Here is a 23,959-nt window from a genome sequence, read left to right as displayed (position 1 = left end):
ATTATTTGTATTTTGAAAGAATCCATCAGAAAAGGTACCATTGCCATTTTAGTGAAACAAAGAGCAGTATGGAGGGATCCTGATGAGATTGCTATTCCCATTGCTGGACTTCATGAAGAAAAGAGAGGAAAATTCGAGTGCACATGCATATTGAATGAAGGAAACACCGTATGACGTGACCAATATATATATATATATATATATATATATATATATATATATTTTAGTACAAGAAAAAACTATTAGAGGCACGTGACCAGTTGAGGTAGCTATTGTTCAATGAGAATATGGTAGAGCATATGTTGCGGTCAATAGCAAGCTGGCATGTACACATGACTTTATCAGTCTTTTAAAAACAAACACTGCTTTGCTAAGTCTTGTTGTTTTCATACATAACTTCATCCTAGCTCATGTTTTTCAGTCTTTTTCTTCTTCTCACATCACAGCTAGTAGTACCATCTATCTATATATGTATATATATTACAATCTGATTTTCCCATTATACATTTAAAAACACCTTATTTAAGACATGAAAGCAACAAGAGTATATACATAATTAATACAGCAATTAATTAAACATATGAATATAAGAGAAGTGAGGAGGGCACTCTTTTGAAAGAAAGTAGGTTGTTATTTTGAAATTTATTTGGTAAAGGTTGCTACAAAACTGATAGGGCCTTTTCCTGTCATAGCAGCTTGGATGTGTTGGGTTTGAAAAAAGATTTTGTAGTTGAAACCACCCATGTCAGCTTTGAATTTGTGCTTAACCTTAACCAGTCCCTTTTCATGCATGCACTTCAATCTGTAATTTACATTACATTATGATAAAATACAAGTTGTCCACGTTGGCAATCCACGACTCACTAAAGCAGCCAATCAGGGACTTTTCCAATAGACTCTCCCAATAAAGATCTGTACTTCCAATGTCTACTTCCCTCGTTTTTTATTTATTTATATTCTCTCTTATTCAATAATTAATCATTGGTACTCAAGGTCTAAAATATTGGGAGTTTTGGAAATATCGGTGGTCCAAAAACACGGATATATCGATGGAAATATCGGGAAAATATCGATATCGATAAAAATTGAATAAAAATCACGGAAATTATGAGAAAAACTTGGAAATTTTTATTGAAACTTTAGAGGATGTTGTACTTAGTCAATTGTCTATTATTTTATCACAAAAAATTGGAAGGAAATGCATGGCATGGTGGGTTTGAGTGATTTAAGTTGATTATGTAGTGACCTGACAAACACTGTGACTTTAGAAAATATGTAGTAATTAATGAAAGAAAATTAAACACACCATAATTTTTTAGTTATAATAATGTGCTTCAATATATTACACTTGATACATATGATAAAATATATGAGCTTAACCAAAAAAACAAAGATAAAATGTATGAGTAACTTAGTACCACATAGAAAGAATTCCTATTAAAATTCAAACTTAGTATCACATATAATGAACAATATTAAAACTCAAAGTGAATAATAATAAAACTTCATAATATATAACAAAAACAAAATACTACTCCATTATAAAATAATAAATAACATTAAATTTATGCTTAAATTTATTCTTAGGGAATTTTTTTAATATGGAAATTTATCTTAGATAATATTAGTTTGTAGACATTTTCAAAGACCTTATAAATATTACAAGTTGATGATATAAACACAAACTCACCCGTAGCTGAGTTGGATAAGGCTCTGGCTTTGATGAGAAAGAAAGGGGGTTCGAATCCCTCTGCGCCCAAGGTGAGGCTTTTCAACATTTTTCTTGTCTTTTTCGGTTTCATATCGCGATATTATCAATATTATCGATAATATCGCGATATATTGACCATTTCAGATTGAATTTGAACGAAAATATCATTCCCGATATTTTGGCGATATTATCGAGGATATTGTTGATAAATTGACGAAATATAAATGGAATGTTGCGAAAATATCGGGATCCAAAAAAAAGGATATTATCGCCGGCGATAATATTGAAATTTAATTCGTTGTTGGTACCTACCACTTCTAGTACTAACCTTATTTATTTTCTATTATACTTGTTGAGGCCCAAAAAATCCAAGGTTGGATACAAATAAATTCTCGGCCTTATGCGATATCTTATTGAGAAGATACCTGATTTGGACACGCCACCAAAAAAAAAAAAAAAAGGGTCATACAAGCTCACATGATTCACGTGCCACCCCAAACAAATATGTAACCCGTCGAAACGAGCCTATACAATGTACTAGCTCTATGAATCCATGCTAATTATCATGCGTCATAGCCCTTTTCCAAAAAGATGAAATTCGAACACGCCAATCGACATGCAATGCTTCTCTGACTTGCTGAAATTCCTTGTCAACATGGCCAATATCCATTCTCCCTCTATACGTGATTTCACTGAACAAGCTGTTCTAATTCTGAGTCTTCCAATCAGGCAGTCCTAATTTAGATCATTTTTCCCAAGCCCCAAAATATATTTATGATATTTGTTCAGGCAATGCATTGCTAACAAAGAGTTATGCAGTTTTCAGACGGGCCCTTAGTATACGTTTTTCTTGTAAGTCTTGTTGAAAACATCTGGAAAATGTTGAACCAATCCTACCTCACCAGATGTTTAGAAACAGAAATTAGGTAAGATATTGAAGATTTTCATTTTGCAAGATTTGGCAGTTCTGTCTGTTAGGAAGAATGCTGTTTTGGTGATTGTATATCTCATACTAATTGGCATGGCAGTGATAGCCTACTTTCAGATCTCACATGCTATTCCTTTGATCAGGTGAGAGGCTGCTGGGCTGCGTACGACAAGAAGATGAAGAAGAGAGGATTTCAAATCTTTGTTTAATTAAGAATTCTGAAGTGAAATTTGTGCAATTAGGTAACAGAGAGAGAATTGGACAGGCTGATACTAACCAGGGAAGGCAACAAGGGGATCTGAATACATGTGCCTAGGAAACTTAGTTTAAAAGATGATCCATGCATCAAAAAAATATAGTAAAAGTTGCACCTAGAATAAATCCAGGATTCTAACATCAGAAATATTTAAAACATGACAATTAACACCATTAAAATTACAAAGTGACTAAGTATCAAGATGTGAAAACTGAGCTCTCTGCATCCCTCTTTAAATGACATAACTTTGCCTAATCAACATCTGAAAATGTGAACTTTCAGTACAATGTCATTTCTCTCGATGAGCTCAAATATACAAACATCTCCTTCCATCAAACCATTTTCCGTCACAAATTCACGCCAGCCACCAGAAAGTTCAGCTCCTGATTCTTTAGTATGACCAATCAAATTCACAGCCCATGATCTCTCTCTGACCTGAAGAGTCACGGTTTGCTTCCTATTTTTGACGAAACTCCAGGCAAATGTAACTGGTACATGCTGCATAAGATGGATATATGGAAATGAAACTCTATACAAACCTAGTGAGTATCAGTAAATCATTAACGGAGGTGATTTAGAACTAGTACATAGACAACATATATATAATTATATATATATATATGGCTGAAGAAATTTCACGAACACTATTCCTGAAGAAATTTCAAGAACACAGCAAACTCATACCTGAAATCAGGTCCTATATATGGCTTAGTAGCAGGATCATGTTGGAAACAATGGTCGTCATCTCCCGTCTTGGGAATAACCTGGAAAATTTTAAAATAATAATAATTGAAAAACAGCAACAAAAGTCCAAAAATGAAATATATACCCAGTAAACCCTATAGAACACTTGTTAATGGTAATTCCCTCGAATTAGCTCTGTTGAGCTATAATTAAAGACAGAAGTACTTTCTACTAGCTTCAACTAGTAATTCCTGCCAACAGTAACTTGTAACTTGTAATTCCAGCCACATATTGTAGCTTCAACTAGAACTTTCTAATAGCTTCAATTAAGTTAGTGACTAGTGTTAGCTTGTAAAAATTATCCTAGAAAATTCCGCCTAGCTTGTAAAAATCTCCACCAAATGTGCATTATTTTTCAACACTGGGGCCATCCATAATTATTTTTCAACACTGCAACAAACCCTTTGGCTCTATAGATAGATAGAAAGATTTCTTCTTTTTATACTTTCATCTATATGAGACTTGGTTTCTCATTTTCTCCATGCATAAATTTTGCGTTCAGAACAAGATGGAACACTTACAAACTCATGCTAGCCTGATTTTGTTCAGATTTTTCCTTTTTTTATGGTGGACCACATGTCTGCAATCTGCAACACTATCCACTTCTGGAAATGAATCTGACCGCCTGGCATTGCTAGACTTCAAGAAAAGAATAACTCAAGATCCTCTCCGTATCATGAGCTCATGGAACGATTCCATTGATCTCTGCAGTTGGCTAGGCGTTACGTGCAACCCTGCAACGAAAAGGGTCATGGTTTTGAACCTGGAAGCTCAAAAATTGGTAGGCTCCTTATCTCCTTCTTTGGGAAATCTTACTTATCTTACTGGAATCAACCTGATGAACAACAGCTTTCATGGTGAAATTCCTCATCAATTCGGTCGCCTACTGAGCCTGCAACATCTCAACCTGTCTTTCAATTCCTTTGGTGGGAAAATTCCATCTAATATATCTCACTGTATGCAACTAAGCGTACTCAGTCTTAGTTCCAATAAGCTTTTTGGGTCAATTCCTAACCAACTCAGTTCATTGTTGAATTTAGTTGCTCTAGGCCTTGGTCTTAACAATCTCACCGGAACTATCCCACATTGGATAGGAAACTTTTCATCTTTGGAACTTTTTGTGCTTGCTGTCAACAATTTTCAAGGAAGCATACCCAATGAACTTGGGCGTCTAACAAACTTGAGAATGTTTATTCTCTGGGATAATAATCTGTCTGGTATGATCCCTACTTCACTCTATAATATTTCATCCATATTCTACTTCACTGTTGCTAAAAACCAGCTGCATGGAGAGCTACCATCTAATGTGGGAATTACTCTTCCTAATCTTGAAGTATTTGCCGGTGGGGTCAACAAGTTCAGCGGAACTGTTCCTCTGTCATTGTCCAATGCTTCGAGACTTCAAGTGCTTGATTTTCCTGAAAATGGACTCACTGGGCCACTCCCCGCTGAAAATCTTGCAACTTTGCAGAGCTTAGTTAGACTCAACTTTGATCAAAATAGACTAGGAAGTGGGAAAACTGGTGACCTGAATTTTCTCAGTTTCCTAGCTAATTGTACTAGTCTTGAGGTGTTGGGCCTTAATGATAATCATTTTGGAGGAGAACTGCCAGCATCAATCGCCAACCTTTCTACCCAGCTAAAAAGGCTTACTTTGGGGACCAATTTGATACATGGAAGCATCCCTAACGGAGTTGGAAATCTTATAAACTTGACCCTTCTTGGACTAGAAGACAACTATTTGGGTGGTAGTCAAGGGCGGAACCAGAAATTTTTCAATGGGTGGGCTAGCTAAAGTTATTAGCTTAAAATCAAATTATAATTTTTTTTTTGTACTTACATTTTCTATAGTAAAATGCTTCTCTTTTGGAGACAAATTAATATAAAATTTTTAAAATTGATGTTGGGACAAACTTTGACACCAAATACAAATGTGGAAGACCTCTTACTATGCCTATTGGTGTTGAAATTGTATATATATTTATTTATTTTTAGTTAAAATATTATGATATATGTATATTTAATTTATTTTTTATCCAAACCTTCCCTGGGCTACAGCCAAGGGCAGCCCTTGCCTTGGTTCCGCCCATGGTGGTAGTGTCCCTGATGTAATCGGGAAACTTCAGAAGTTACAGGGTGTTGAGTTGTTTGCTAACCAATTTTCTGGGCCAATTCCGTCCTCCCTAGGTAACTTGACTTCATTGACAAGGCTCCTCATGCAAGAGAATAACTTTGGGGGAAGTATACCACCAAGTTTCGGGAACTGCAAAAGTCTACAGGTACTTAACCTTTCAAGTAACAATCTAAGTGGCACCATTCCTAAAGAGGTTATTGGGCTTTCATCCCTTTCAATTTCTTTATCCATATCTAACAATTTTTTGACTGGTTCACTACCATCTGAAGTGGGTGATCTGAAAAATATTGGGGAGTTAGATATTTCAGAAAACAAGTTATCAGGTGAAATCCCAGGAACCCTCGGCCGGTGTATTAGTTTGGAGCGTCTTCATTTGCAAGGTAATAAACTTGAAGGATCAATTCCTCAAACACTAAAAAGTTTAAGAGGCTTGGAAGAAATAGACATTTCGCGTAATAACTTATCAGGGAAAATTCCTGAGTTTCTAGGAAATCTTGGATCTCTTAAGCATCTGAATATTTCTCATAACAATTTTGAGGGTGAATTTCCTACAGAAGGGATCTTTTCAAATGCAAGTGGTGTCTCAATCCTTGGAAATAATAGACTATGTGGTGGAATTCCAGAATTCCTTCTTCCTGCATGCTCTAGCAAAAAGCGCCATTCACCTCCAGGATTACTTGCCCCAAAAGTATTCATCCCTATAACTTGTGCACTAGCATTTTTAATTGCTCTGTCATGCTCCTTTGCTGCTTGGTCATATGTGAAAAAGTCAAGAGATAGACTAGTCACTTTGCGTTCTTATACGGATTGGAAATCAGGTGTTTCTTACTCTCAACTCTTTCAAGCGACTAATGGGTTCTCTGTGGACAATCTGATTGGCTCGGGAAGTTTCGGTTCTATTTACAAAGGAGTACTCCCTAGTGATGGAACGGTAGTTGCTGTTAAGGTATTAAACCTTCAACAAGAAGGAGCTTCCAAGAGTTTCATTGGTGAATGCAAAGCGTTAAGAAGTATAAGGCATCGTAATCTTCTCAAGATCGTAACCGTCTGCTCCAGTATTGATAATCAGGGCAATGACTTCAAAAGTCTAGTTTTGGAGTACATGGAAAATGGAAGTCTAGACCAGTGGCTTCATCCAAGAGATGAGCAATCTCAGCCTAAGAGATTAAGCCTTATCCAAAGACTCAATATCGCAATCGATGTTGCTTCTGCACTAGATTATCTGCACCACCACTGTGAAACGGCCATGGTTCATTGTGATCTAAAGCCAAGCAACGTTCTTCTTGACGAAGATATGGTAGCCCATGTTGGTGACTTTGGTTTAGCAAGGTTCCTCTTACAAGCATCAAATGATCCCACCAAAATTCAAACCATGTCAGTTGGGCTAAAGGGTTCCATAGGCTACATTCCTCCAGGTATAAATTTTAAAATGCTCACTTCCTAATAACTTTTTGGTAAAAAAGATTGCTGACTCTTTTTTTTACTGGACAAGAAGTATCAGAAAATTTTGAAATAATATAAGATAAATTCTAAAGGTCCATCAACTACAACATCCTAATGTATGCATTGACATGCAGAGTATGGCATGGGAAGCCAAGTTTCCATAATGGGAGATATTTACAGCTATGGGATACTGTTGCTAGAAATGTTCACAGGAAAAAGACCAACCGATGACATGTTCAAAGATGATTTAAGCATTCACCAATTCACAGCCATGGCTTTGCCTGACCATGCCAGGGACATAGTTGAGCCTTCATTGCTGCTTGAAACAGATGACGAGGAGGATGATGAAGAACATGACATACAAGAAAGACCCATAGGGAAATATAAGGATATCGGTGCAGACAAAGTAAAAAGATTGGAGGAATGCGTGGCTTCAGTGATGCAAATAGGGATCTCATGCTCTGCCATATCGCCGACAGAGCGGATGCTTATGGATATTGTCGTCAACAAAATGAATGCAGTCAGGGGCTCATATCTCAATTATTTAACAAGAAGAAGAAGAAGATGATGATGATGATTGCAATGCAATAGAAAATATTTTTATGTAATATTTTATCTCGCTTAGCACATGATCTACTGCAATGTAAGCCTATCTATGTCCAGATATGTGAACCTGTCATTTGAAAAGAGAAAAGTTAGTGTACACAAACTATAACGTGGTAGACTTGACCTTGTTAAGAGGTGGAAGGTAACCAATTTGGTGGGAGTATCCCTCATGGAATTGGGAAGCTTCATAAGTTAGGAATACTGTATTTGATTGAATGATAACAAATTTTCTGGGCCAATCCCATCCTCCTGGGTAACTTGACTTTGTTAACACTGCTCTCCATGGAGAATAACAGGTTAGAAGGAAGTATAACTTCAACTCTTGGAAACTGCCAAAATCTACAGGTACTTAACTTTTCTATTAATAATCTAACTGGAACCATACCTAAAGAACTTGTTGGGATCTCATCTCTTTCAATTTCTTTGACAATGTTTAACAATTCTTAGATTGGTTCACTACCATATGAAGTGGGTGATTTGGCAAATCTCATGGAGCTAGATGTATCAGAAACAAGTTATCAGGTGATACACCCATGGCCCGTGGCATATGTACTAGTTTGGCACGCTTACATTTGGAAAGTAATCAATTTGATGAAAAATTCCTCAATCTCTTAAAGACTTAAGAGGCTTGGAAGAAAGAAATAGATCTTTCCCGCAACAAATTATCCAGGCAGCTTCCTGAATTTCTTGGCAAATTTCGAGTTCGTAAGCTTCTCAATCTTTCTCATAATAATTTCGAGGGTGAATTGCCTAGAGAAGGGGTTTTTACAAATGCAAGTGGTGTCTCAATTTTTGGAAATGTTAGGCTTTGTGGTGGCGTCTCATAATTCCTTCTACCTGCCTGCCCCAAGGTAAAGCCCCATTCATCTCAAAGACCATTTTCCCAAAAAGTAGTCATCCTTATAGCTTGTGCATTTGCGTTCATAATTGCTATGTCATGTTCCATTGCTATATATTCAAAGGTGAAAATGTCACGAGGTGGACCAGTAACTTTCACGTTCTTATAAGGATTGGAAATCGGGTGTCTCTTACTCTGAACTCCTTGAATCAGCTAATGGGGTTCTCTATGGACAACCTGACTGGTTCAGGAAGTTTTGGTTCTCTTTACAAAGGAGTAATCCCTAGAGATGGAACAATAGTTTCTGTTAAGGTATTAAACCTTCAATAACAAGGATCTTTCAAGAGTTTCATTGATGAACGCAAAGCTTTAAGAAGTATAAGGCATTGTAATCTTCTTAAGATCTTAACTGCCTGCTGAAGCATCGATAATCTGGGTAATGAGTTCAAAAGTCTAGTTTTCAAGTACATGGAAAATGAAAGTCTAGACTCATGGTTGTATCCAAGAGCTAACGAGCAATGGAAAATTAAGAGCTTGGGTGCTGTCCAAAGAATGAACATTGCTATTGATGTGGCTTCTGTTTTAGATTACCTCCATCACCATTTGTGAAGCGGCCATTGTTCATTGTGATCTAAAGGCAAGCAAAATATATGTTCTTCTTGATGAGGATATGGTTGGTAGCCCATGTTGGTGATTTTGGTTTAGCAAGGTTCCTTTTGGAAACATCAAATGATCCCTCCCACAGTCAAACAATATGTCAACTGGGTTAAAGGGTTCCATCACTGAAACCAAACACTTCTCCGGTCTTCTTTCTTGAACTGGGTCGCTATCCCGATTTCTTGTACTCGGTCTTTCTTTCATGTCACCACCATGTCTGTCATCATTACTGGAGGGAATGATTTTCCCCACGAGAATATTCACAAAGATTCCTTCGTCTTCTCCGCTTCTCTTTCTCCCTGCAAAACAGATCGGAGTAAAAGGACCACACCCGGGGGGTGTTGGCCAAAGGCCCTCCGATGCCTAAGTTAGGTAAGGTATTTCAAGGAAAACCGGGTGGCCGGAGCCGTGTGTGGTGGCCGGAGCCTTGTGTAAGGGAGAGAAAGAAAGTGGTGGCTAGGGTTTGTGAGAAATGATTTCTGCAGAGTTTCAGTAGGAATTTAGACGTACCTCCACCCTTGTGTGTGGCTATGCTTTTATAATGGTCTTGGAGGCTAGGGTTTCAGAGGAATAATTCCGTAGATGGAAGGGAATTATTCCTCCCCTTTATGGAATTGATTTGATTAATTAGGGATTTGATTTATTAGGGTAAATCAAATCCCTAATTGTGGTAGGTATCAAATCAAATCCCATTTCAATTAGGTAACTCCTCATTTAATTGAGAATCGGGGTAGGAATTAGGAATCAATTCTTAACCCAATTAGGTAATCTTCAATTTAATTGGGTAACCCCCAATTAAACTGAGTAACTCCCAATTAGGTTGATTAATTCCCAATTAGGTCAAATAATCCCCAAATGGAATGAATTATTTGACCTAGGGTTTTGATTTAATTTGGTTACCACAAATGCCCCCCAGCTTCTGCATGGCGCATGGTGGCATGTAGGAGATGTAAATGCTCCGTTGGGTTGTCCAAAGAATCGGGCTTCCTTCGTGGACCTGGGCTCCTGAGTAGAGGAGGTATTTGACTTGCCAATTTTATGAACTCCCAAGTTGGAAAGAGTTTGCGATTCCTTGTAGGTCAAGGAATTTTGATCCTTATAAATGTAGGGCTCCTCCAATCTATTCTTCACATCAAAAAATCTATTCCACCGATTTTGTAAGTGAGGGAGAGAGAAACTTTGGAGGGCTTTCCCAGCGTGCTTGAAACTTCATCTTTGCTGTCCATCCAAGGTAATGAGCCTAGAAGAATTTTTGTGTCTCTGACTTTTAGCATCTTGGTCCGTATCTTCTAGTTGGTCATTGGAGCTGTGAGACATGGGGCGTGGTTGGTGAGATGTGCCCACGGGCTGGAGCATGGCAGGCTTGAAGTTGCATGCTTTGGGGCTCGAGCATGGAGGTCTGGAGGTGCCTAAGCCTGGCATGTGAGGTGGGCTCGAGCCGGCGTCGCTGGGCTTCAATTGAGGTCTGAGGCTCCAGCCCGCTGCATTGAGCCGAGCGGAATTGGGCCAGCGTGAGTTGTGGGCTTGCGCTAGGCAAGCCGCCACGTCTTGGTCCGGAGCGGCGGGCGGGCGGGATCGCGATGGGCCTAGCGCAAGACGCGTGGCCGCGCAGCTGGAGGTGGGCCTCCGTCTTTGGTATTGGAGTGCGCCTGGCCGTGTTGGTGCGACTTGGGCCTGTCTTTGGAGCACCGCCGGTGTCCTTCTCTTAGCTTAATGATCCAAGCAGCCGAACTTTATTTTATTTTTGTTGCTGCTGTTTTTTTTTTTTTCGACTTGCGAATTTTTCCAAGATATTCTAACTTGTAGAATTCTTTCTTTTTTGGCAGCCACTCGTTGACCAACTATGTCTTCCGGGGACGGTAGCAAGGCTCCAAGCTCTCAAGCACCTTTATACTTGTGGGGAGGCTCCCTAGTGCCTAGCAAGAAATTCGTGGCCAACTTGCACCGCGTGACGACCGATGCTTGAGTTCCGTATGGCGGGCTGCCTTCACATCCGCCATTCCAGATGACGTGCGAGTCAAGCTACAAGTCTTAGACCGATAGCAAGCCTTTGGTAGATGCGAATGATCCCGGCGCTAGGGTCATTACCTTCCGTCCTTTTTACTTTTCCTTGGGCTTCAAATTCCCGCCGAAGTTCTTCAAGGAGGTGTTCGTGCCATGGAGTGTACTCCGAGCCGCTGTACTCCCAATGTTTACGGGCAATCATGTGCTTCGAGAATCGAGCCGTTTCTTCACGCTTGAGGTGACGGTCGTGAGTTCTTTTATTTTTCGAGGTGAGGCACTTTGAGCAGGTATGCCCAAGTTCGCACCTACAAGACCAAGCTGTTCGACGGTCTCAGTCAGGGAGATCACGCTTGGCATGACGACGTGTTGGAAGTTAGCGGACGGTGGGAGGGCGACGTTCGTAACGGCCCACTTGTTCCCGTCACCTATTGCCATGGTATGTCTTTTGCGACTTTTGATATGTTCCTTTTTATTTGAATTTCTTAAAGTGTGGTTGACTAACTTCTGTCTTCTGCTTATAGTGAATGACATTAGCAAGCAATTGGAGCTTGGACCAGATATGGTTAAGGTCCGTCGTGCTTTGAACATCCTCAAAAGTTTCGCGAGTGGCGCTGGTTATTGAGCGAGTACCGAGAGGTAGATGGTGGTCTGCCCCTGCCGAGGATGTCGAAAGGTGGAAGCAAAATGGTCCCGACCGACGATCCGCCTACGTGGAAGAGTGTTCGCCAAATCTCCACCAAAGAGAAAGGCTGCTACCAAATCTTCCGTAAGTGAAGCTACTTCTTCGCACGCCAAGAATGGGTCTCCATCGAGGAAGAAGCCAAGGCTCCCTTCTGCTGAGAAGACTCAAGTGGGGTCTACTCCGTCATCATCTACCAGGATCAAGCATCTCGTGGGTGGAGATTGCACGAAGGTTGGTGGTATGCGCGGTGCTCGGGATGTTCTGCCTGAGCCTCCTGGACAAGCTTGAAAACATGATTTGCTTCGTGGAGACACTTGTGCCCGGCCCAGCTGAAAGCGCCAAAGAGATGTAGACATTCCTCCTCGAAGTTCAAGTCGCATCGGTCGAAAGATGGAGATCGAAGTGGGAGGTCGCTTATGATCCAATTTGTTGAACCGTGGGCGTCAAGCGTGGAGTTGATTCAGATCATTGACTCCTTTAGAGATGAAGTTGGCGGAGGCTAGGAAGATGAGAGAGTCATCTGCTCGGGCTAAGGGTTCTTCTTCAGCGACGGCGGTTGATCCCAAGGTGGACAAGTCTAGCCCTGCAGGGATGCATGCGTGTCCGATCCGCTCAAAACGAACTTCCTATCAAACCCATCCTCATGTGCCGAGCTGGTTGATCACATCCGTCAGGCCGGCGATCTTGGCACTTTCTCGAGCCTTTCCTTGGAAAAACAAAGGGAAGCGACATTCCATCGATCCAAAAAGGATTGATTTTTGCTGCAGAGACCATTCGAACTCATCTGCTGTTGCCCTCTTACTCGCTTAGCGGTGGAGAAGAAGAATGCTGAATTGGCCAGCCATCTTGCCACCGAGCAGGCCCGTTATGAGAAGAAGACGCATGATTTGAGGACAATGATATCCGAGCTGAAAAGCTCCCTTACCGAGAAGGATTCTGAGCTCAACTCTCTTGCCACTGATTTGGTTAGCCGCAAAGATGCCTTCTTTAGTCTTGAGCGTAAGAATGCTGACATCTCCCTTAGCTATGACAAGCTCCTGGCTAGATTTCATGCATACCACAAGTCCACAGAAAAATCCAAGTCTGAAGCCATCATAGATGCGTACAAGTTGGGCTACCTGCACTGTGCGGATGAGACTACTCCCTTGTATGCGATTGAAGATGTAGACATCGAGACACTCTGCCTGATTCACCCCGTGCGGAAGGAGGAACTGAAGAGCAGGCAGCTTGGAGAGGATGGAGGGGAGGATGACACGAGATGAGATGATGGCAGATGTTACGAGCAGGATGAAGCTTGAAGGCATAGCCGATCAGTGGACGCCGAAAGGCTGCAACTCATAGGTCTCCTACTGGCGCCTCGGAGTAGATGAAGACTTCTTTGTTTCTTTTCAGCTTTTGTAGTTTGCTTTCTTGTTTAGAATAATTGGTCCTTTTTGACCATATTCTTTTTGTTAAACTTGGCCGATTGGTCATCTTGTTATGGATGTGAACTATTAAGTAATCAGCTTCTATCTTGATTGCACTTCTTCTTTGGAGATTTATGAGTGATAGGGTTCCCTTTGGGGGATTCCGAGCGTATTCTGCACATCTCGTATGGTGTTTTTCTCTTAGGAAGTTGGCGAGTGCCAAGGTCCCTCTTGAGGGACTCCGGGCGTGTCCTGCACATCCCTTAGGATGATTTCCCTTAGAAAGTTGGCGAGTGCCAGGGCCCCCCTTAAGAGGCTCCGGGCATGTCCTGCACATCCCTTAGGATGGTTTCCCTTAGGAAGTTGGCGAGTGCCAGGGCCCCCCTTAAGAGGCTCCGGGTGTGTCTTGCACATCCGTTAGGATGGTTTCTTAGGAAGTTGGCGAGCGCTAGGGCCTCCCTTAAGAGGCTCCGGCATGTCCTGCACATCCCTTAGGATGGTTTCCCTTAGGAAGTTGGCGAGTGCCAGGGCCCCTTTAAGAGGCTCCGGCGTGTCCTGCACATCTCTTAGAAGTTGGCGGCGCCAGGGCCCCCTTAAGAGGCTCCGGGCGTGTCCCGCACATCCCTTAGGAAGTTGGCGGCGCTAGGCCCCTTAAGAGGCTCCGGCGATTCTCGCACATCCCTTAGGATGCCTTGTCGCCGCCTGCGTCTCCGAAGGACGCTGATTATGGGCAACTATGTGTCTATCTGCCTCCCTTAAGAAACGGATAGGAACTCGGATATTCCCGCAAGGCATGGAGACCTCCTTTAAGAAATTCCGGCGCACCTGCGTCTCCCTTAGGACGCTTACGGGCTGCGCTCCCGGCGACGCTGGTCGCCGCCTGCGTCTCCTTAGGACGCTGCTTATGGGCAACTCGTTTGTGTTTTGTAGGCAGATAAGACATTTTGGAATGAGAAACTGAACTTATATTGATATTCATAAGATTACAGTCCTTTATTCAAAAATGAAAATAACTGAGTACAAAACTTGAAACTTCTAGTAGTCATGAGGAAGCATTATGGATAATACTTTCGGAGATGGTGAACATTCCATTGTCATGGTATTTGCTTCCCATCCATGGTGTCCAATGTGTAGCTTCCTCTGCCCCCACCGGCTGATCACATAAGGGCCTTCCCAGTTGGGATTCATCTTTTTCGACCCTTGTCTTGGTGCGGTGATGAAAGCCTTTCTTAGCACGAGGTCGCCTGGTTGAAACTATCGACCTTAGCTCTTTGTCGTAGTAAGACTTCAATGCCGTAGGAGGCAACTCGGATAATGGTATTCTCACGTTCGCCCTCAAGTAGGTCAAGGTTGAGCCTCATTTGCTTGGAGTTCTGTCAACACTGCCCACCTCGAGGTTTATAGAGGGGACTGTAATGTGAGGAGGGATGATTGCTTCCGTCCCATAGGCGAGGGAGAATGGGGTTTCACCAGTTGACCTTCGCTTGGTGGTGCGATAAGCCCATAGTACTCCGGGGAGTTCATCCACCCATTTTCCTTCGGCGCCTTCTAGCCTCTTCTTCAAGCAGTCCAATATGACTTTGTTGGATGCCTCGGCCTACCCATTTCCTTGTGGATACCTCGGAGTTGACAGGTGTTGTTTGATCTTGTATTTCGCAAAGAAGGCGGTGATATGCTTGCCAATGAACTGTGAGCCATTATCAGTGACCAACGATTGTGGGCAGCCAAATCGGCAGATGATGTTTCTCTAGATGAATCGCTCCACATCGGCTTCTTTAGTAGATGATAGAGCTTCGGCCTCGATCCATTTAGTGAAGTAGTCGGTGGCGACGATCATCATCTCTTTCTTGGCAGGCGCCGGTGGCAAGGGACCCACTAAGTCGATGGCCCATTGCATGAATGGCCATGGACTGTTTTGCGGATGGTAAACTTCGGCAGGCAAATTAGGGATCGGCTTGTATCGGGCAACGATCACACTTTTGACATATTCAGGAGTCGTGGCGCATGGTAGGCCGAGTAGCCTATGTTTAGAGCCTTCGGGTGAGTGACCTACCCGCAGTGGCTGCCACATTCGCCGTCCGTGAATTTTGCAGAGGACCTCAAGTGTTTGAGGGTATTTTATGCAGGTAAGGTGAGGGCCGGAGTATGATCTGCGAATGAGCTTGTTGTCGTGCATGTAGTATCTCGCGGCCTTCGTTGACCTTCCTAGCCTCTGACTTGTCCGCGGGAAGGTTTCCATTCGCTAAGTAGTCAATGATGGGGTCTTGCCAGCTAGGGTCCTCGTCAATCTGCATGGTGTCGATTGGCTCTACTTCTTCAATGCTTGGCCGGTCAAGGTGTTCAACCGGATGGAGCGTCTGAACTGGGTATCCAACGCGACCCTAGGCGGCTAGTGCATCCGCATGTGCGTTCTCTGCCGGGGTACTTGTTGGATGGTGAAGGTAGGAAATGCCTTCAACAGCTCCTGGACTTTGTCAAGGTACAAGATCATCCTTGGGTGCTTCGCCATGTATTCTCCTGAGGCTTGATTCGCGATCAGCTGGGAATCTGAGTAAATGGCTAGCTTCTTAATTGCGAGTTCCTTCGACAAGCGTAGGCCGACGAGCAAGGTGCCTCGTATTCGCCTCGTTATTCGAGGCCGGGAAGCCAAGCGTGATAGCTTGCTCCAACAAGGTTCCATCCGGGGTGATGATGACGACACCCGCTCCAGCTCCTTTTGGTTTGACGCTCCGTCTACCCGCAATCGCCACGTGTCTCCAAGTTGGCTAGGTCTAGCGGAGGTCTCATCTGCTCTTGAATTTTCCTTATTTTTGTTGACCAATTTCTCTTCTTCGATGGGGTGAACTCTACCACGAAGTCTGCTAAAGCCTGGGCTTTTATTGCAGCTTTTGGCCGGTAGATGAAGTCATATTGGCTTAGCTCTATAGCCCACTTCATGAGTCGAGAAGCGTCGGTGTGCAGATTGATCTCAAAGGAAAGTCAGTCATGACGATGACTCGATGAGCTTGGTAGTAGGGTCGTAGCTTTCTCGCGGAAACTACAAGAGCCAAAATGAGTTTCTCCAATTTTGGGTAACGAGTCTCTGCATCGAGGAGAGCTTTTGACGTGTAGAATACCGGATGTTGGGCCCCCAGCTCTTCTCGAATGAGAGCTGGTGTGAGTTGGACACTTTGCCAGGTACACGAACAAGTCCTCACCAAGGGGCTTTGAGAGCAGGGGTGGTGAAGTGAGATAAGTCTTCAAACTCTGGAAAGCTACTTCGCACTCCTCATCCCATTTGTCTCTTTGTCCTTTCTTCAAAGCTTTGAAGAATGGTTTGCACTTGTCGGTTGATCTCGAGAGGAATCGGTTGAGGGCCGCTGCTCTGCCCGTCAGATTTTGTATTTCCTTCACTGTGGAAGGCGACTTCATCTCGAGAATATACGTGGGTGTGCCTCGATACCTCGTTGTGTGACTAAGTATCCCAAGAATCGGCCGGAGGATACACCAAATGTGCATTTACTTGGGTTCAACTTCATGCGAGCATCTGGCGGAGCAGTGAATGCCTCGGTGAGGTTTTTGAGGTGATCTGTGACGCTTTGGGGCCTTGACCACATGTCGCCCACGTACACCTCCATAGTTTTGCCGATCCGCTCCTTGAAGATTTTGTTCACTGACCTTTGGTAGGTTGCTCCTGCGTTCTTCACCCAAAAGGCATGACCTTGTAGCAGAGGTCCCTCTCTCGATGATGAAAGAAGTTTTCGCCTTATCATCCGTGTGCATCAAGATTTGGTTATAGCTGGAGTAAGCGTCCATGAAGTGGCGAGCAAATGATTGCAAGTGGAATCCACGAGTTGGTCGATCCTCGGTAATGGGAAGTTGTCTTTTGGGCATGCTTTGTTGAGATCAGTGTAATCGATACGCTCTCCACTTGCCCTTCTCTTGTTTCTCTACTAGAACCATGTTGGCAAGCCACTCGAGTAGGAGACCTCTTCAATAAAGCCGGCAGCTAGAAGTTTTTCAATCTCGGCTCGATGATAGCGACTCGCCGGTGCGAAGTTGCGTCTCTTTGTGCCATTGGCTTGCGGTAGGGTTAACATGGAGTCGGTGGCGATGATTTTCGGTCGATGCGTGCATGTCCGACGGCGACCATGCGAACATATCTTTGTTATTCGAGGAAGGTGGTAAGCTCCATCTTCTCGCTCGGGCTTAGCGCGAGCCAATCCGCGCTTTTTGTCGGCCGATCAGGGATCCAGGGGTATTAACTCGACGCGTCTTCCTCGTGTTTCCATCCTTCTTGAAAGACCTCGACGAATTTGCTCGCTTGGTCCTCGATGCATTGATTGCTATAAGATAGCAAGATTCGGTGCTGTTCAACTTCCTTGATCCGCCTCGCTCACGGGAGGAATTGCGCTTGTTTGCTTTTCTTTAGCCCTTGGGCAGAGCATATTCGCCATTGCCCGATCGCCGCTGATTTGGCCGACACCGCCACAGGATTGGGTACCGAATTTTCTGATGTGTGGCGGAGGTGATGGCGCTGATCTTGCCAATCCATGGTCCGCCCAGAATGCCGCTAGGTGAGACTCATCAATGACCATGAATGTTTGCAAGCGCACTGGTGAAGAATAGACGCCGAGGTCTATCGTGCCCACGGTGAACGTGTTGCACCATTAAAGCCGGCCGTGATCCGCCGCTGATTTGTTGATTTTGCCTCCAAGCCCATCTGCCGATGACCGCCACCGGTAGGATATTGGCTGCGCTGCCCTCGTCTGCATGGATTCGGTCGACCATGGCCTGCGCGATTTGAATGCTGACAACAAGGGCATCATTATGTGGCATGTCGAGGCCGATCAGATCTTTCTTTTGGAAGCCGATTATAGGATCGTCTTCTGCTGGTAGAAGGCCAGTCGAGACTTGGAAGATCATAGCGGCCTGCTTGATCTTCCTCTTCTTTTCCTTGCCGGTCAGCCCTGACTCCTTAGGCGTCGGTTAGGATTGTGTTAATCCTTATGACCTTCCGGGGTGGTTCCTTGGCGGTGTCTCGATCTTCAATTCGCTGGATGGCCTGCTTCGCGATGAACTCCATGCAGTGACCTTCTCTCACGAGTTCTTCAAGGTGTGCTTTCCAAGCGAGGCAATTGTTGGTTGTGTGCCCATGTGTCCCATGGAAGGCACAATATCTGCTAGTATCCCTCTTGTCTGGATCTCCTTTAAAGGGTGGCGGTCTTCTTACCCAAGGTTTGTTTTTCACTTGGGCTAAGATTTGATGTATGGGGATGCTGAACTTAGTGTAGTTCTCTCCTGCTGCAGCGTCTCCTTGTGGGTGTGACTTGCGCTTATCCTTGTTCTTGTTGCTAAATCCATCGCTTCTTTGACCTGCCCGCTTAGTTGGTTGATCTTCCTGCTTAGTAGACTTTTTTGCGGCGATTCGATCGTCATCCCGTAGCGCGTGGCGTTCCGCGGTCGCGTAGACCTTTGCCGGAGTTTGGCCGAGTGATAGTCACCGCGATACAAGTCGTGTTCACCGGAAGGCCTTTCTTGAAGGCGATGACGCGATTCGGCCATCGCATCCTACAATGTTGGCCTTTTCTGCTTTGAATCTCTTGATGTAATCTCGAAGGGATTCGTCGGACTTCTTGCGAGGTTGTACAGGTGGTCGTGGTTCTTCTTGATCGCCTTCGGTAAGAGGTGTACTCTTTGGTGAAGACGTAAGCCAACTCCTTGAAGCTGCATTGATCGACCCGGATGGCAGGGTGTGGAACCAATCTTGTGCTGCTCCTCGCAAGGTCACTACGAATACCTTGCACATCAACGCGTCGTCGGCCTTGTGGAGGATCATGACACTTTTGAAGTGTTTTAGGTGGCTCTCGGGATCGGAGTCCCCTTTGAAGTGTATAAACGAAGGCTTGAGAATCGCCGGGAGCAAACCGTGCTCGATTTTGGCGGTGAAAGGTGTGGAGTTTGCCTGGTCGATCTCCTTGCGTAGTGCATCGTCGAGGTTCCCACCATCTTCGGACCTTGAAGTCATAAGCTTTTCAACGCCCTCCACACACATTGAGGTCGATCATGTTGGCGACCTTCGCGATCGGCGACGCGTTGGTGACCTCTGCCGGGTGTGCGAGGGTCGATGTTCTTGTCTGCGCGCTGGGCGGTGTGTTGCGTGGACTCGCGCTTGCGAGAGATTCTCCATAGCTTGTCGACGCGAGCCGCCTCTTCGTGAGTAAGCAGCGGAGCGCCCTTCCTCGTGGTCCTCATTGTGAGGATTATCCGCTGACCACCCTGGGACGTAGCCTCTCGTGAACATTCGTCTCGCGAGTGGACAGCCGAGCGTCTTTCTTCATGACCCTCGTTGCGATGGTTGTCCGATTGTCCTCCCTGGGGCCTAGCCTTTGAAGTACATTTCCCTGCGGTCCCAAGCGGGCGTGGACGTCAAGTCGTGGGCCCGGCCTCTCGCGCATGTTGTTCCTCGAACTTAATCTGCTCCGAGTGGGGCTCACGGATGCTCGTGACATGTCGGCAGCCGATCAAGTTGTTGTCCTCGCCTTGTCCGCCTACTCCTGCTTGACCTGCTGGGTACCCGTTGAGCTGCCTGCCGGTGCGTTCGTTCGTCCTTCTCTCTTCGCCTAGTTGTCCAAGGCCAAGGTTTTGAGCCAAGCTGATTTGGTGGAGGAGTTGCCTCATCAGATCGCTTTGGTAGTCCATTCTCTGAGCTAGCTGGTCAACTCTCAGACTAAGGTCTGCTTGACTTCGTGGATCAGGAGGAGAGAAGTGTGTGGAGCCCAATTGCACACGGGCTAGGGTTTCATTGGAGGTGTGCGCGGGAGCGTGTGTCGAGCGTGGAGGCAATGAAGGGATCGCTTGAAGTTGCTCCAAGATCGGGCCTAAGTTGGCGGTGGTAACAAGCCCACCTTGATGAGAGGTTCCACCATATTCGGCGGCGGTGGCCGGTGCGGTGGTGAGAGGTGGTGGTGCCACCATGTCGATTGCGGGACCGTGGGTGGAGTGGCTTTGGGCCGTCGCGGATCTAGCCATCGCGGCGGTTTTGCCTCTCGTCTTCATGCTTCCAACCATGGTTGTTTGGAAGGCTTCGGTGGATTGGAAAATAGGAGGAACGGATTCCTTGAGCACGCGTTGAGTATAACTCGTGCTCTCAACGAAAGCACCAATTTGGAGGGAATGATTTTCCCCACGAGAATATTCGTCAAAGATTCCTTCGTCTTCTCCGCTTCTCTTTCTCCCTGCAAAACAGATCGGAGTAAAAGGGGGTGTTGGGCAAAGGCCCTCCGATGCCTAAGTTAGGTAAGGTATTTCAAGGAAAACCGGGTGGCGGAGCCGTGTGTGGTGGCCGGAGCCTTGTGTAAGGGAGAGAAAGAAAGTGGTGGCTAGGGTTTGTGAGAAATGATTTCTGCAGAGTTTCGGTAGGAATTTAGACGTACCTCCACCCTTGTGTGTGGCTATGCTTTTATAATGGTCTTGGAGGCTAGGGTTTTAGAGGAATAATTCCGTAGATGGAAGGGAATTATTCCTCCCCTTTATGGAATTGATTTGATTAATTAGGGATTTCATTTATTAGGGTAAATCAAATCTCTAATTGTGGTAGGTATCAAATCAAATCCCATTTCAATTAGGTAACTCCTTATTTAATTGAGAATCGGGGTAGGAATTAGGAATCAATTCTTAACCCAATTAGGTAAGCTTCAATTTAATTGGGTAACCCCCAATTAAATTGAGTAACTCCCAATTAGGTTGATTAATTCCCAATTAGGTCAAATAATCCCCAAATGGAATGAATTATTTGACCTAGGGTTTTGATTTAATTTGGTTACCACAATTACCCTCCGCATCATCTCTTTCAAGGAGCAATGAAGGGTCTGCTACATCAAACGCATGGTCAGGCAACGCTGCGTTAGTGAATTGGTGATTACATAGACCATCTCTAAACATGTCATCCTTTGGTCTTTTTCCAGTGAATAGCAACAATATTCCGTAGCTATAAATATGTAGTTCCCAGCATGGAAACTTGGCCTCTCACGCCATACTATGCCATTATATAAATATACAGATATTAAAGTGTCATATCCGAATCCTCTGCTCTAATTTTCTCTGCCACGATTTACTTTACTTTTATTCTCCATACGCCACCTCATTAAAATTTAATCTAATAGATTTAAAAGTTGACGCATCATCCTAAAACCAAAACCCAATTTACCACTAATTAAAAATTTAAAAATAAATAAAATAAAATAAAAACCTAACACCCAACTAACATGATAGTTAATGTCCAAAGCTGTTTTTTTCTTCTTCTTGTTCTTCACTTCTGTCCTCTTCTCTTTTTCACTTCTTGCTACACGTTCTGTCCTCTTCTCCTTTTTGCCCCACCTTCTTGCGCCACCATCACAAAGCAATAAGCATCACTATGAAAATCCATTGAAAACAAAACCATCTTTGACAAACTACACACCATAACAAAACCCAACATAAATTATGAATCTCTCTATTTCGTTCTTCATAGCAAAGGAATAAGAAAAGCTCCAGAAAATGAAAACCCATGAATTAATCAAAGGCTTACATTTCTAATATTGCTTAGGTACCCATAATTTAATTCCTCCACCAAAAGCAACAATCTTTATACAAAAAGGAGAAAAAAAGGAGAAGAAGAAGAAAAAAAGAGAGGAACTTAGAAGAAGAAGAAGAAGAAATACAGCTTTGGACGTTAACTATCTCGTTAGTTAGGTGTTAGGTTTTTTTTTTCTTTTTTAATTAGGAGTAAATTGGTTTTTTATTTTAGGATGATGTGTCAACTTTTAAATCCCTTAGATTCAATTTTAATGAGGTGGCGTATGGAGAACGAAAATAAAGTAGATCATGACAGAGAAAATTAGAGCAGAGGATCCGAATCCGACACTTTAATATATGTATACGTATATAATGGCATAGTATGGCATGTGAGGCCAAGTGTCCATACTGGGAACTATTTATAGCTACGGAATATTGTTGCTAGGATTGTTCACTGGAGAAAGAGCTATGGATGACATGTTTAGAGATAGTCTAAGTATTCACCAATTCACTAATGCTGCGTTGCCTGACCATGCCTTTGATTTAGCAGACCCTTCATTGCTCCTTGAAAGAGATGATGCGGTGGGTAATGATGACAAACATGGCGATGACATGCAAGAAAGACCAAGTACAAGAAATCGGGATCGCGACCCAGTTCAAGAAAGAAGATTGGAGAAGTGTTTGGTTTCAGTGATGAAGATAGGACTTTCATGTCTGTAATATCACAAGGAGAGCAGATGCTTGTGAATGTCATTGTGAACAAAATAAAGTCAATTAGAGACTCATTAAGCTCATCAATGTGCAACAGATTATAAGCTCATCTTTGTGCAACAGATTATTTTAATAAGGATGTTTGTGTATCATATATGTATGTGACATCATGTAAGGCAGTATTCTATAGGGAAGAATGAAGAATACTTTTACATCGTTTATGCTCTTCTTAGTCTCTCCCTCACTCAACTACAACTAAATGCTTTGTATTTTTCATTTCATTTGGAAAATAGAAGACATTTTGATTCACATTATGTTTCCTTTTCTTTTCTTCTATTTCTTTGCACATTGCCTTGCTCTTGCTATTGTTAATCTTAACTAGATTTTCATAGCTTAACACTAACCTTGGTCTGACATCTTGGCTGTAGAGGATCTTCTTCTCTATGTAACACTGTACTGCTATTTCTCTATATGGGGTGAGAGCTGTGTTTAGCTTGAGTTGTTGCTAGAGAAGGGATATGACTGATAAGAATAATTCAATAAGTCTGAGTCTATTTCCTAATCATGCCAACCTCTCGAGTCCTTATTTGATTAGAAGACCACAATTCGTGGTTAAGACAAAAGGTTGTCTTACATTCTCCCACTTGGTCGATTAATCATAAGAGTGTTTGCATAGATTAGGCCTTGTGAAATATGACTCAAAATAATTCCCACTAAGCAATTATCAACTGTAAAGCATGAGGAGGGGTTATCAGGAGTTCTATGAATATCTTGTACTTCAAGGTCTTTATAACCACACTCATCACCCTTTAAAGCCACATAAGCTTCGACCAAGATTAAACAACATAACAACATGATATACTGTAAAAAGCTAAGATATTACCATGTTTGTTCAATGTCCTAGTTTTGACTACCAAGGTCTTATTGTGTTCACTGTCCAGAATACATTACCATGCACAACTTCTTTAAGTTAGCAATGTTGCTGAATTTTATTCATGTGTTTTCAAAACATAACAACAGAATCTTAAAATAAAATTAACTTTAATTTGAACCAAAACTGTATCAACATCATCGAAACTACAGAAAAACAAACAATTGTTTGAAACAAAAACAAGCACCCACTGATTTAGACATCCATGTCAGCTATCAATCCCATACTAGAAACATGTCTATGGAAAACATCGTTTGGTACTCCCTTAGTAAGTGGATCTACAATCATTTGATCTATTCCTATGTGATCTATGGTGGTGTATCTTTGACTGATTTTCTCCTTGACAATTATGAATTTCACATCCAACTGCCTT

General features: G+C 43.2%; 1 protein-coding gene and 1 pseudogene across 1 annotated transcript; both read left to right on the top strand.

Annotated features, from left to right (window-relative positions):
• Positions 1 to 4,035: 4,035 nt before the first annotated feature.
• Positions 4,036 to 7,899, top strand: LOC103342940 (LRR receptor-like serine/threonine-protein kinase EFR). The gene is made up of 3 exons (XM_089042585.1): positions 4,036 to 5,397; positions 5,738 to 7,188; positions 7,351 to 7,899. Exons 1-3 carry the CDS (start codon positions 4,121 to 4,123, stop codon positions 7,782 to 7,784), a joined length of 3,162 nt encoding a protein of 1,053 aa, XP_088898711.1. The 5' UTR covers positions 4,036 to 4,120; the 3' UTR covers positions 7,785 to 7,899.
• A 205-nt stretch (positions 7,900 to 8,104) lies between these two features.
• Positions 8,105 to 22,759, top strand: LOC148914847 (putative LRR receptor-like serine/threonine-protein kinase At3g47570; annotated as a pseudogene).
• The last annotated feature ends 1,200 nt before the right edge of the window (positions 22,760 to 23,959 follow it).

Source organism: Prunus mume, linkage group LG8 (genome assembly GCF_029339155.1).
Source record: "Prunus mume cultivar Tortuosa linkage group LG8, ASM2933915v1, whole genome shotgun sequence".
Taxonomy (NCBI): Eukaryota; Viridiplantae; Streptophyta; class Magnoliopsida; order Rosales; family Rosaceae; genus Prunus; species Prunus mume.
The sequence above is the reverse complement of the archived record's forward strand: the minus strand, read 5'-3'. Positions and strand labels throughout refer to the sequence as shown.